Source organism: Glycine max, chromosome 7, assembly GCF_000004515.6.
Source record: "Glycine max cultivar Williams 82 chromosome 7, Glycine_max_v4.0, whole genome shotgun sequence".
Lineage (NCBI taxonomy): Eukaryota > Viridiplantae > Streptophyta > Magnoliopsida > Fabales > Fabaceae > Glycine > Glycine max.
The window spans coordinates 35,690,369-35,704,766 of NC_038243.2; the positions used below are offsets into that span (position 1 = coordinate 35,690,369).

Below are 14,398 nucleotides of genomic sequence, written 5' to 3' on the forward strand. Positions count from 1 at the left end.
TTTTTTCCATGAATTTTATCATCCAATTTTTAATATTTTTAAAATTTTATCATCTAATTTTTTATTTTTACACATTTTATCACTATATTGATAACAAAATAATGTCATTTTATTTTATCTTTAACTTTTTTCCGTGACTTGTTAGCCGTGATAAAATATGTAAAAATTAAAAACTTGAATGATAAAATTTACAAAAATAAAACTTTGAATAATAAAATCTGTAAAATAATAAAAGTTTAGTACTAAAATTTTCAGACTATTTTTAAAGAAAGGTGATGCATATCAATAAATGACATGACAACCCTCATTTAATTGTAGATTTGATAAAAAGGTTATACTTATACACACCTTTAATTATTATGATTTTCTAAAATTAAGAACACCGCGAAAATAAACAGAAGACGAAATTATAATGCAATCAACAAAGGTGTTGGGATTATCAGATTTGTTAAATTGATTTTGTTCAACTTCAGCTAGGATTCCTAAAATGGGTGTTAAATTGATTCTGTTCCTATCTTTGTCTATCAGATTTGCTAATTTGTTTAAATTCTAATTTCTTAAGCAAATAAACCTTAATTGCTAATTAGGAACCTCAATTTCTTGAGAGAAATTAAGTATGAAGAGATTAGAAATCCCTAAAGATAACAAGTATCCGATGATTATTTCTAAGCACATTGATAAAGCAAATTCCCATTCACAATATGAATGGAAAAATCATTAAAAGATTGATTAAGATTTTGTTTGGATATAGACTGAAAGTGTTTTTGAGAATTTCTCTCCTGAAAAACAAAAGAATTATGTTTCCAGTGGAAAAACTCTAAAAAAAACATCTCTAGCTTGTATCTAACAGGTCCTAAAACAAAAAGCAACGAACACAAAGATCAAGAAGCCAAGTTTCATTAACAATCCCTATTCAAAGATGCATATATTACATTTAAACTCACCTAACTCCAACAAAAAGGAATATAGTCAAACATAGAAACATAAAGGGAAAGGAAAGGAATGAAAACAATCGAGCATCCACTATGTCTTCTTTGCATTGCCATAGAGCTTTGAAAGAAAAAAAAAAAAGTAGTTGAACCTTTTAAAAACAAATTATAACTATCAAATAGCTTCTGCTTTATTTTTAGAATTCTTTTACATTTCAATTTTAACATAACTTTTGAATTGGAGGGCAACCATAACCACACAACACTTGACAAATGATAAGGACCAAACACAAGTTGGTCCCGGATATTTGTATGGCAGCAAAGGTTGTATTCTGGATAACTTGATTGGGAAAATATTTGTATGGCAACAAAAGCTCAATTCCTCTTATATGTGCAGTGCATTATATAGGTTACCCTGATTGGGATTTGGGAACACATGCCTATAGATTCGGTAGACTTTAGTTGTAGGCGACGAATGAAAATTATGCTAAAGTTAAAAGTAGGCATAGTTCAATTACCTTCTTCGGGCATTGCATCATGCTCTTTTTTTTTGTCCCTTCTAAAAGGAAGTGGCTAAATTTAGAGAGAAAAAAAAAAAAAAAAAAGAGACAACAAATTCCTTAGAGTCGCTTCCTTGGTAGAGTTTAATCGAAGAGTTTCCTGCGTATGAAGATAGATTTGTTAATTTTAAAGGATAAATCACTTTCATGCAAACAACAAATATGGAGATGTTAATTTGTAGAATCTCAATATCATGCGAATCACATAATCGAATCTACAATCACATGTCCAAGGGACCAAATCGCTTTCCATTTCAGTCTTCTGACCAAACCTACTGCTATGGGAGGTCCCATGCAATGATTGTCTTCTGCCGAGATTATCGATGGGGCACAGGACAGTAAATTCGGGCAAGTCAGAAAGTTTTGGTTCCAAAGTCTTTAATTTTTCACCACAAGCACCTGGATCAATTAGAGCAAGATTATTTCCTCTTAATAGTATCGGATCCTACTGAAATATGTTCCACTGAAATTCTATTAGAACATCGTTTAGACATAATGAACCAATTCATAGATTCAACCCATTTTAATAAAAAGGTATTACTACATGGTTATTCTTGCAGTACATATTCTGAATTGTTAATTTCTGAAGAATTTTTGTGAATCAAATAAAGTACTGAGATGACAATTACTATAAGATTGACTTTAAATAAGCTTGTGCCTAAACGTAAAGTATACATGTAAAATATATTAATCATTAAATTTTAATAACTTAGAAATAATATATTTATCAATTCACCCCCACTCACTCTACGGGAACTATTTTTAACAGAATAATGATTTTTAAATTCACTTGCGCATTGTGACGCATTTTCTCTTGTCAAATTCATGAAATCCTGTGCATACTAAATGCCAATACTCTTGCGTAATACATATGCACTACACACAGTACAAGTAGCTATCATTTAATCAAAAGAAAGGGAAACGCGCGCACGCACAAAAACAAACCATGATTTGCTGCCTTGATTGCATGCGTCATTGTGATAAAGACAACACGCCCATGTACATCTCAAAAGGTTTGGTTTATATAACAGCTGTCTGGTCTCTGCATTACATCAACGATAATGGCTTACACGTTCCAAATCACAACTCAGATCTCTATACAGCAGCTTTCAACCCTAAACCGCATTATCTATTTAATTATCTATAAGGTCCAAACAAGAAATATGAACATGGAAGGTTTTATGGAAAAAGCACTGTTATGAGTCTTCAAAATGATGATCCGTCTCATCAAAGATCTCCTCCTACACAGAAATATTGACATCAGTAAATCTTTCTACAAGTAAATTAAGTTTTTTTTTTTATCTACAATGTTTCATGAGGGAACAAGATTGTTCAGAATGATCATTAGTAGTTTAATACCTGCAAAAGCTCTTCAATGACATCTTCCATGGTAATAATTCCAACAGCTTCTTCTTCTTCAGGGAGCTTTGGAAGTGGACTTCCATCTATCTCTAAAATATCCGAGTACATATTTTTTGACCATTTTCTGCTCCGAGAACCCCTATTTGATGACTTGTTTGTATTTGGAAAGCTTTTCCACTTGTGGAGTGGCATCTTGGGTTTCAAAGCTTTCTCTTTGGGAGGCTTTTCACCATCAATATCCACCTTAACATCTCTCACCGAGTCTATTTCAGAGGCGAGAGACACACGGAGCATTTTATTAATAAAGAAAATTTCAGTTTCAAAGTTTAAAACTGTTGATAGCATGTTTTTACCATTTGCATTATTTTGGGAAGATTGTTGGTTAGTCTTGTCACACCGTCTGACAACAACAGCCATGTGACTATGGCCCTTCTGAAACTCATTCAAAATGTCATAAAGTGGCATACTTTCTGGAACCCTGTCAACATATGTAACTTCTGTATATGAATTTATGGTCATGAAATTAAGCACAATATAAAACCAATGTGACTTTCCCCATTAAACTGGTAAAACATATACAAGATACCTTGGAATCCTGCGTATGGTTACACTCTTCACGGGTGCTTCATCTTCTGGGTGAACTGTCAATAAATTCTTGACCTAAAATTAAGCAGCATGCATTCAGAAAACCAGAGGTAGTATACAGTCACAAAAATAAAGAACTGAGAAAACATCTATTGAACAAGTAATAGAAAAAAGTATTGAGAAAAGAAAGGAATAGCATCTTCATCAATCATCATACAAAGTTTAGTGATATCTTATAAACCATACAAGTGACGAGATTCCTGATGATCTTAATCTCCCGTGTTTGTGTTACAAAATTGTCACCAAAAGAACCTCTTGTTTTCTGCTAAATAGCCCAAAGTCTTAAATGTGACATACATCCACATTCATTACATCAAAATTAACATGCAACATTTTGGTTTTGACTAATAGTTGATTATCCAATTACTGTTCTCGATAATATTATAAATGACATAGGCATTGAGTTCTACACTTTTTTATACTTGACCATCATGCAGAAAACACTTGAACTAATAGATGGCTTACACAATTTACTGAAGAATAGCATAAATATCACAAGACCTTCTGAATGATACCTTGTGCCAGATAATTAAGTGCTGATTTTGTTTTTAAATTAAGTTAAACCATAGAAGTGTATTTTCTTGCTCACCTTTAAGGAAAGCTCAAATACCCCCAAGCTGAACATAATTTTTTGGTAATTTGTACTCCTATACTGGCTAGAAACCTAGGGAAAAGTTTACCAATTGAACCAAGGAATTCATTATCACTGTTCAAACTAACAAATTAGCTCAGAAACTTTGTTTATATGTCTTCTTGACTCAGTACAGGCCACTAGAATTTCTGACAGAGCTTACTGTAATTCCAGTAAGCATCAGAAAAACGTCCTATTAGTATATTTCATACACCAGGAGCAAGGCATAAAAGTTCATACATACATGGCAACAGCATTCAAACAGGTTAACTTACAAGAAACAAAAAGTTACTCAAACGCTACTAATGGCTCTAAAGAAATGATAAAAGATAAGAACCCCAACAAGAGAAAATCTTCGTTACAGGAGATATTTCTGGGTCAGCAAAAGAAAACACTATCATCTTAGTTGCCATCTTGAAATTAAAAGGAAAAAAAGGGAAACAAAGCAATTTAGGTGAAGCTGTATGTGGTTTTTACAGTAGTTTTTCATCTAATGGAAAATGAATATTCAACATTAAAGGTTTAAAGAGGAAAAAAGGAAAAAGCTTTACCAGTACAAGGCCAATAATGTTTGTAGGCTGCTCATAATAGACTGGGACTCTGCTGTGCCCTTTCTCCAATATTTCATTCATCAGTTCCCTGCTTAGTAATAGGCATTTATTTATACAAATAAAATTTGAATATAACACAAAAGTTAGCTTTCATTTACCAATTATTGAGTACACATTACCTATCAAGCTTTGAATTAATATCAACGGTAAATGTTTCAGATATAGGAGTCATGGCATCACTCGCTGTCTTCTCACTGAGTTCAAGTGCCCCAGCAATGATCGTTGTTTCATCATGTGTCAGTTCCCCCCCTTTTCCAGCCTAATACAATTCAGCCATAAGCAGCAACAACAAACAAACAGAAGCATGAATGTCCGAGCACAGGATTCCAAATAACCAGAAGAGAAGTAGATAAGATAGTCCTTAGTGACATTTCACAGAAACAACATATTTTCATTGAAAAAGAAAAGCTAGAAGAGCAGAATACTTGTGGAATACATAACAAAGGTTTAGCTCAACTACAAGAGCAAATTAATAGCGATAAAAAAACATTATACAATAAAGATAGATGCCATTACTTCAACTAAAAACATCACATTGCTCTGATACAGACCTCATTACCATGCAAATTTACGAGTGTTTTCAACTCAGCTCTACGGAATAGGGCTTCATGTCGATGGCCCAGCAAAAAATCCAACAACTGGAAAACCACATAAAAACACAAAAAGCCAATAAGGAAATGAAAATCAGGACAAAACAAATTAAATCTGCTCCATTTTTAGTAATAAAAATTCTGCTAAATGTATGTCACCTTACTAATTGGAAAGGCAACTGGGAAACATATGCATACAAGCACACGGACAAAGGGAGCCACTGATGCACCAATAGCCAAACCATACCGAGAACAAACTGATTGGGGTATAATCTTCATACAGGTAGACATATGTCAGAGCACTTTCACAGACAACACTAAGCAAGTGAACATTAATATATTCATATTAAATATTTAGACAAATAAATATCAGCCATACATGCATCAATTCAAAGGGTTAGAATCACCATTCAGCAGGACCCTACTAAGGTTATTGGAAAATGATCACTGTAGAAAATCAGATTTACATTATTGAAATTAATTTACGGATAAATAAATCATGATTTAAGTCAAATTTCACCCTTCCATATTCACTGTGTCAAAAGGAATGTGCCAGTACCACCTGCTAAGAGCAAGGTGAGGAGGATGAGACATGCTTTTAGAGTATGTTTTAAATTTTGGTAGAGTTGATTTTGGAAGAATTGTTGATATGCAGAAAGAATTGATTAGTGCTTGGGACTGGTATTTAGATAAAGTAAAATCATTTTTCGGTATAAATGACTAAAAATATACCTTAAATTTAATATATGATAAAGGTTAAAGTTATATTCATTACATTTATCGTAATAGCATCTGAACATTTTTTATTGGCAAACATAACGTTAAAGGAATGAAAAGCTACTGTTTCTCACTTCAACTAGAATCGATTCTGATTAACCAAAAATATCTTTCACAAATGGAAAAAACGTGAACCAAACAAAACGGACTCTATGCTACCAGATTTTTATTCCCGCATTGTTCCAACCTCTAAACAAGCAACACAAGAACTTAATCTGTGACATGAATGTATTTTACTTTAAACATAATAAGGACAGAACTTTCTCACCTCACCAAACAAAAGAATTAATGTCACTGAAATCAGGATAGCGCCCCAAGCAGTAACAAGACCATCAAGAAAAATAGGAAGTGTCTGAAAAAAACAACCATTTAGAATATGAAATCTGTGTGACAACATAAAGACAAGCATATGCTTGTAGCTGTACCTCCATGGCCGCAGCATTGCAAATTAGAAGAGTACATAGCAATAAATGTTGGTTTTTGACAACTGGTAATATCTTCTCTGTCAATACACAAAAAAACAAAACGTCAATTCAAACAGTCAGAGGATCAATACATGAACACTTTCTCCAAAACAGAAAAAAAAAAAAAAAAAGCAATCACGTTCTTTCCGTTTCTACCATGCCAAATGCCGCTTCAATGATGGATAACATTCAGCTAAAGATTTCCTTTATCCATAAAATCTGGATAGCCTACCTCATGATTTTAGTTATTCAAAAACTCCCAAACAAGGTTTTAGAAAAACAGTCTGCAACTATGGTTTCAGCTTCAACGATAAGGTTTTTAGAGTGTCTGTGACCGCAATTGTGACTGCATCAGTCGTATTTGTCCGCAATTTCTCGCAATATCAAGGAACGCGACAGTTTTTTAAAACCTTGTTCCCGAATATCTCCAGAACAGGATTCTAATCATCAACAACTGAACTTAATTTCTTTCCTTCCTTGTTCATTATTGTCATTCATGTGACCAAATGAACCATTACACGGAGTTATCTTGAAAAATCATTTTTAATTGGTTACGAATTCGAAACAATAACAAAAAAAAAAACTACAGTACAGAATCAATTTATTTATTTGTTTTTTTTTTTTCATTACAGTTTAAACAAGAATAGAAAGTTTCGCTAAACAAAATCTGAGGCAAATTTCTTTCTCTGCAATTCCTGGAATTATTACACTTACTTACTCACTCAGAGAGCACTTGTTCTTCTGCTCGAAACACGAGTTTCGTTAGTGAAATAAGAAAAGAACAAAGAGAGAGAGAGAGAGATAGAAGAAGAAAAAGAAAACATACCAGCGTGTTTACGATCCTGAGGAGTGCCGGACTTAGCGAGAACCTCAAGATCAACGAGGCTGAGCGACATGAGGCCCAAGGTGAGGCCCGACATGAGGCCCGCGAACAGCACCAGCAGCACGATTACCACTATGTGAACGAAGAACGCCGTTGAGCAGCATGTGTACTCCACCGCCATTCTCTCTCTCTTTTCTAAGAGCAGTTGTTAGAGAAAGCACGTCATCCACCAGAGCTCCACCGTCGCCATTGTTTCGCCTGAACAACCGAGAAGCACGTGGAGATCTGGTGCCAATTTAAAGAGGAACGTGACGGTGGATTTATTATTTTTTAATTCCCACATTTATTATTAATTGCGTATTATTTGGAAATTGGAAAATGAGGGAAAGAAGTGGTAGATGGATAGAGAGCGGATTCGGACCGAATGAGAAGTGACGGGTGAGATCACAGGATCGCCAAATTTACCCACTCTTCTCTTCTTCTTTTTTATTAGTTTGGTAGTGAAAAAGATTAAATTTATAATCTTTTTTAATCATTTAATTCATTTTATATCTCTCAAGTTATATGTAGTTAATAATAATAAAATTAAATACATATTTTCATGAACCATATTATAAATATTGATTACTAAGTTCTATGATGAAAACTTGACTAATCCCCATGTAGTGAAGTTTGTTTTATCCTAACTATAACTATCATTTTCTGTTAACTAAAACTTGATTGGTCGTGGATCTCCAAAGCGACAATTAGTTATTTTTTTTTATGTGTTTTGGACGTGAATATAAGTTGATACGTGGATTTTGAGAAAACAAATACGCACTAAGAAATCGAAAGGTAATTTCACTAGGACTAACTTATCATGTGTTTAGATTTCCTTCAAGATTCATGTTTATCCACGTCCAAGTTATAACTACAATATGTAGTGTTGAGTTGGATGCACTTATTTGGTTTATAGATACAGTTCCAAATTGGAGGGTGATGTTGGTTAAATAAATAAATAAAATCCTATGGACCCAAATTCTCTCTTAATCATGGTTTTACATTTCACAAAATTCAAAATTGGGATATTACTCACGGAATCTAAATGTAGTTCTATTCATACCAACACGGTGGCATTTAGTCTCTATATTTGATGTTTATTTATTATGTTAATTGTGTAAAGAAATATTTTATTTTGACCCTTACACAAGATTCTATATTTTGGTTGTTATACGTGACACATATTTCATTTTGACCCTTACACAAAAGATTCCATATTTTGGTTTATACTAAACATATCGTTTTTTTTTTAATTTTGTTTTTTATATGTAAAAAGAAATAGTACATTTATAACAATTTTTCGATAAAATGTAAGTTTTTTAAGTAAAGATTGAAATAAAAATCAGTTTAAGATGTAGACACTAAATTTATAATTTAATCTAATAATGATATACCCTTAAAACGAAAATATCAAGAAAGTGTATATATATAAATTTCACGAGTAAAATATGTTTCCAAATTTGTGCTCGAGGCTATAATAATTCATTAATTCTGGAAAATGTAAAACTAAAGGCAATTATTTTGGTAATTTTCAAATCTGGTCCAAAAGTACTTCATCTTTTTTAATAAAAATGTATTTCATAATTTTTTTCTTAGAGAAAAGTATTTCATATTAATTACTTGACATGTTATAAATATATTATATTATTAATTGAGTGATATAGTAGTATAAATTGTATATATAAGAATTTTCCCAAAACAAAACAGTAAAACTCAGAACTCAGAAGTACAGAGCGTTTCAAGAAGAAAAGACAAACTTGAGAATAAGACATCTCTAAGCAAGTGGTTTTTTTTTTTTTACAATGACATTCTTATAAAATATTTAATATAATATAATTTATCCACGAATAAATCTTTATCATGCATATAGTGAGAATAGAATTCACTTTCTTAATAGAATTCACTTTCTTATAAAATATGAGTATGTTCGCTATGTTTGGCATTTAATTTTAAATTTTCTTACAATATCTTTATATTAATTCTCCTACTTTCTATATACGGTATTAGATCTATTTTATAATTAAGGCATTAAGTATTTTAATTTTTAATAAGATAATACGAGGATTTGTAAGAAGATTAACAAGAAAATATATTTTTTCACTGCAAATAAAATATATTTTTACATTAAATAGTTTTATTTGTATATTCGAAAGGGAAAAGTTACTCATAATTATTTTTTAATAAGCATTAATTAGCATTTTTAACCCACCATGCCATTGTTAGGTCATATTCAAAAACTATTGGATCCTTGTTCTAAACGAATTAACACCAACAAGTTAGGTAGGTTATTTGTGGTCTAGGATTTTTCGATGTTGATAATTGATTATTACTATAACACAATTTAACTTTACGCAAATCTATGTAAGCGGTGTGTTATAAGAATTATATTATAGTTAAATTAGTTTCATTGAAAACTAAAAAGTTAGTTGTTAGTTAAAAGTTGAAAATTAACTTATTAAATTATAAATGTTTATTAAATTATAAATGTTTAATAAAATTAATTTTTAAAGTAGTTGAAAAATATAAAATAATAAAATTATGATTTATTTTAAAAAAAATAATAAAAAAATAAATAAATGTATTGAGGATAAAAATAAAAAAATATGTATAAAAAATTAAATTCTAAAAATTACTTTAAGCCGCATTTTAAAAAATGTTAAAATCTATTATTTAAAAATACTTATTTATTGAATAATTAAATAAACTTTTCAACTAATAAAAAAAGTTAAAAATTAATTCAAATACATTATCCAACATAACCCTTAAATGTTTTGGAGTCGACTTTAACTTAGGGTGAGTTTGAAAAAAAATTCAAATTATGTTCATAGAAGAAGAAAATAAAATATTTTAATTTTTGTTTAAATTAAAATTAACTTATACACTTTAACTTTTATTTGAAAAATTTACTCAACTAACTCCTCTATAAACGTCTAAAAAAATAAAACTTATAAACCAATTGATTTAATTAAAAATATTTTGATAAAATTAACTGATAAATTAACAGATAAATGTCAAATGACATGAAAAATATATTTAATATTTCTAATATTTAAATTTATTTTTAATACTTATCATCTTATAAATTAGGACAATAATTTTGTAAAAGAATAGTAAAAATTTGGTGATTTACTTTAAAATCAAAATTTTAATAAACTGATATTGTCTTAAATACAAATCTCCCTTTTTAAAAACATATAATTAAATTAAATAAGCTACTAGTAGTCTAGTAAGGATAAAGTTGAAGTGAAAAAAGCTAGCCAGTAGTTTATAAGTTTTTTTAAAGTAATTTATGAAAAATAAACTATTAAAATAATCTTGTATCTAAATAAACTTATTTGATCAAATTAATGAAAGAAGCTTATAAGTTTCTAAAAAACCTTACCAAATACACAAAACTTTATAATTTTACAATGACAAATTTAGGGAACAAGGGTGGCCTCCTTAGCTTTATTTGAAAAAAAAAATATTCATTATAGAACGATAAAATAATTTTGTTACTCAATTACAAATTATTATATATAATACATTTGTTGATTTTTGTAATAAAACTTGTACATATTTAAACTCCTGTTGTCAATTAATTAATAAGGTAATAATATATATATTAGTTGCTGGAATGAATTGCAGCTGCGCAATCAAGTGGAAGACCCCGTATGTAATGTGCAATCTTCCCAACAAATATTTCCATACTGGTAAGCTCAAATGTAACTGTGTATTCTTTGGTGATTTAAATCGTATTGGAGTTAGTATATGCATTAGAGATCATTTGAGTCATGTTATTGCCACAAAAATAAATTGGAAAACGCCTTGGCTTCAAGTATTGGAGGGTGAAGCTTGTTGCCTGTTGTATGCTATAAAGTTTGAATATCTTCCAAACCAAGATATTCATTTTGATTGATAACTTTAATTTGTATGTGCAATAAAAACAATAAGTTATTTATTGTAAAAAAAAAAAAGCAAAAAGAGTTATATAATATTTTATATTTTTTCACATTTTATCTATTAAATAACTATTATTATCAAATTCTAAATTTAACAGATACAATGTGAAAAAAGTCAGACTTTGGTAATGCTTTTTGTGATACAATCATTTTTCTTTTTAAAATATCATCTAAGTCACAATATATAGATATAATATTTTGAAAATGTATACATTAACGGATTGGGTATTTGAGCTTGCAAATTTAAAAACAAAAACCGTTAGCTGAAAAAAATGGTTTAAACAAATTAAGTTCTACTTAAACACTGTACCAAAAAAAAGTTATACTTAAACAACAATAAAATTTGAGCTAAAACACTTCAATTTATTTTTAGAGATCAATTTAGGTTCGTGATCGAGAGCTACCTATAGCGATGAACACTCCTATGGCCCTATCATCTTAATTCCACATCTAATTCTAAGAGTTTACTTATATAGGGAGATTTTTTTCATGAGGGTATGTAAAGAGGGGGCGAAAGAAGGGAAATTAATATCAAATGAGATAAAATGATAAAATTTTGAATTAATATTTAAAAAAGGATTTTGAATTAATATCAAATGACATAAAATTTAAATTAATATCTAAAAAAGGATTTTGATTTAAAAGTCGTATTACGACTTTTTTTTTCATTTAGTATTTTTTAAATTTTTTTAATACAACTTTAAAATTATAAAGGAGTTTTTTTATTATTAAAGTCGTAAAAAATATATTTTTTAATATGATTTTAAAGTTATGGGAATATTTTTTAAAAAATCGTAAATTATTTATGCCTTCAAATTGTTAACAATTTTTATTTTAATTATTTAAGAAATTAATGTATTTTTTTAGTTTTATTTAATATTTTTTATATCACTGCTAGTTCCATTGCATTGCAACGTCACTAGGCAAAACATATTCGTATATTGGGTCATTTGTCCCTTTCTCACGTTACCTGACCACATATGACCATGCGCTTAGGAGGAGTTACAAATGAACAGTATACTTTTAGTGACTGGCTTTCAAACTATTGAGTATTGTGGCACACTGGACTTTTCCTCAGTGCTCCCTAAACTCATGTAGCTTAATTATATTATAAAGGGTTAGATAAAAAACAATTTGCAAATTAACTTTGGCTTCAGATATGATGATTCGTATTTTAATGAAGAATATATATACCCCACGTAAATTTTGTTAGTGAATTATTATATATATATATATATATATATATATAATTGTTAAAATGCCACTTTAGAACATGGTGGAAGGTTAGTTTGTCGCGTAGGAAAATAGATATATACGGTGTGAAACTAAGAAAGAAATAAGATAACAATACTCAATAACGTTTAGCCATGTTCTAAACAGGTGATAAAACCTATGCGACATATTCAAATCAACATAGCGGAAGCAAAATTGGATTGATTCACATGTCTCTCGCTATAGCACGCAACTGTTTCTGACTTTCTAAATCCTTCTCACTCAAAATTCAATGTATTTTTGAGATAGAAAATACGCTTGTACCATTAAAGTCTTTAGTCTTCACATATCCATTATCATCATCTTGGTTTAATTCTTCCCTTGGCTTTGTTTGGATTCCAGTCAACGGAACTAGCAGGGGTTTTAATTTTGTGAGTGGTCACCTGGCATATAAATGGTGTTGTGATTGCTAGCAGACGCACATTTGTTGGTATTAGATTACGAAGGTTTCTTTGGTCAAGAAAGGATGCGTTTCAACTCATATCTATGCACCCATTATTGAAGCGATAAACGAGTTTAATCTCAAAGGAGGTGTTTTTACGTGGAGTCATATATATAGGGAAGCTAACTAAGTGGATGTTTCGTTTGCAGTTGGAGTTGCTGCGACCAGCGTTCCAATACAAATTCAACGGATAAAAATAAAATAAATACAAAAACAAGTGTCATGATCCATTGGTAAAATTACTTTTGCTTATTCAAACATGATTTTACAACGAATAACCAAACATGCAATATAATAGTTAATGCTTTATCTAAATTTGGTTTAACTCTAGATAGCAATGACAGTATTTTTTATGCCATGTCTGAGTTTTTTTCCTTACAAATGTTAGCAGATGTATCTTCTGTCTTCTTCTGCATGGTTCCTAAAGAAAGTTAAAGGGGGGCTTGACCCTCTTTTTGACAAAAAAAGCAAATATCACGAAGGTTTTTGCTTTTTTGGCATTAATTTACGGAAAATTGTTCATGTTGTTTCAAGGATGATTATCTCTTCTCAGCATTTCTTTAACGTATGGCATAAGTGGACAGAAAGGGTGGTCAAGGATCTGATGTTTCAAGTGCGTCTTGGTGGTCTAAGTAGGGTGGCTATCAGCTTATGGAGCAAAACGGATTGGCTTCGTGAATTTGGTTTTTCACATTCATTTTTACGCATAGTACTATTTATCTTTTAAGGTCTGGGGGTATTTGATCTATGGGCTACTTAATGTTAAATGCTTTCATGTAAAATCTAGATTTTGGGTCTAGATTTTGTCACATTTTTGTTAAAATCTAGTCTTTTTGTTTTTTTTATAAATAAAAATCAGTTTAGTTTCTAAAAAGAAGTCCTCAACAACAACAAAAAATACTTTATATATATATATATATATATATATATATATAAATATATATAAAAGCAAAGATATAAGTATTCACATAAAACTAGGTAAAACGATATCGTAAATCTATATACATAGATCCAACTATCTTCATTCAATCATGTTCCGATAATGGTTATTATTTATTTATCTTTTTCTAATGATAATAATAAATACTCCATCCATCTTATAATAAGTGTAGTCTTAAGATGTTTTACATAAAAAAATAAATGAAAAGAATAATAATTTTATAAAATTAATTTTAATATTAATATTATATTAAAATGATACTTATTAGAAGTATTAGTAGGAAAAAAAATTAATACGAGATTCAAAAGTTAATACAACATTTATTTTAAGAATTTTTTTTTCTCTAGATACTTATTTTGAAACTCATGACAT

At 29.9% G+C, this 14,398-nt stretch overlaps 1 protein-coding gene across 2 annotated transcripts; it reads right to left on the reverse strand.

Moving 5' to 3' along the window:
- Nucleotides 1–2,489: 2,489 nt before the first annotated feature.
- Nucleotides 2,490–7,705, reverse strand: LOC100801937 (DUF21 domain-containing protein At2g14520). Of its 2 annotated transcripts, XM_003529230.5 has the most exons (11): nucleotides 7,396–7,705; nucleotides 6,531–6,607; nucleotides 6,374–6,457; nucleotides 5,488–5,601; nucleotides 5,290–5,376; nucleotides 4,858–4,997; nucleotides 4,679–4,766; nucleotides 3,438–3,511; nucleotides 3,205–3,329; nucleotides 2,849–3,114; nucleotides 2,490–2,730 (listed from the first exon to the last, which is right to left on the reverse strand). In XM_003529230.5, the coding sequence occupies exons 1-11, from the start codon at nucleotides 7,571–7,573 to the stop codon at nucleotides 2,686–2,688; spliced, it is 1,278 nt and encodes a 425-aa protein (XP_003529278.1). In that variant the 5' UTR covers nucleotides 7,574–7,705; the 3' UTR covers nucleotides 2,490–2,685. The 2 variants fall into 2 exon arrangements, with proteins under 2 accessions (XP_003529278.1, XP_040873270.1); XM_041017336.1 differs by having other exon boundaries at nucleotides 2,849–3,329.
- Nucleotides 7,706–14,398: the final 6,693 nt, after the last annotated feature.

Bases quoted from the DNA above. Each gene is read 5' to 3' on its own strand.
- LOC100801937 (XM_041017336.1), bottom strand. From the start codon at position 7,573: ATGGCGGTGGAGTACACATGCTGCTCAACGGCGTTCTTCGTTCACATA. The intron at 6,608-7,395 runs GTATGTTTTCTT...GTGTATTGACAG, and splicing joins TCAGGATCGTAAACACGCTG to AGAAGATATTACCAGTTGTC. The intron at 6,458-6,530 runs GTACAGCTACAA...TGTTTTTTTCAG, and splicing joins GCAATGCTGCGGCCATGGAG to ACACTTCCTATTTTTCTTGA.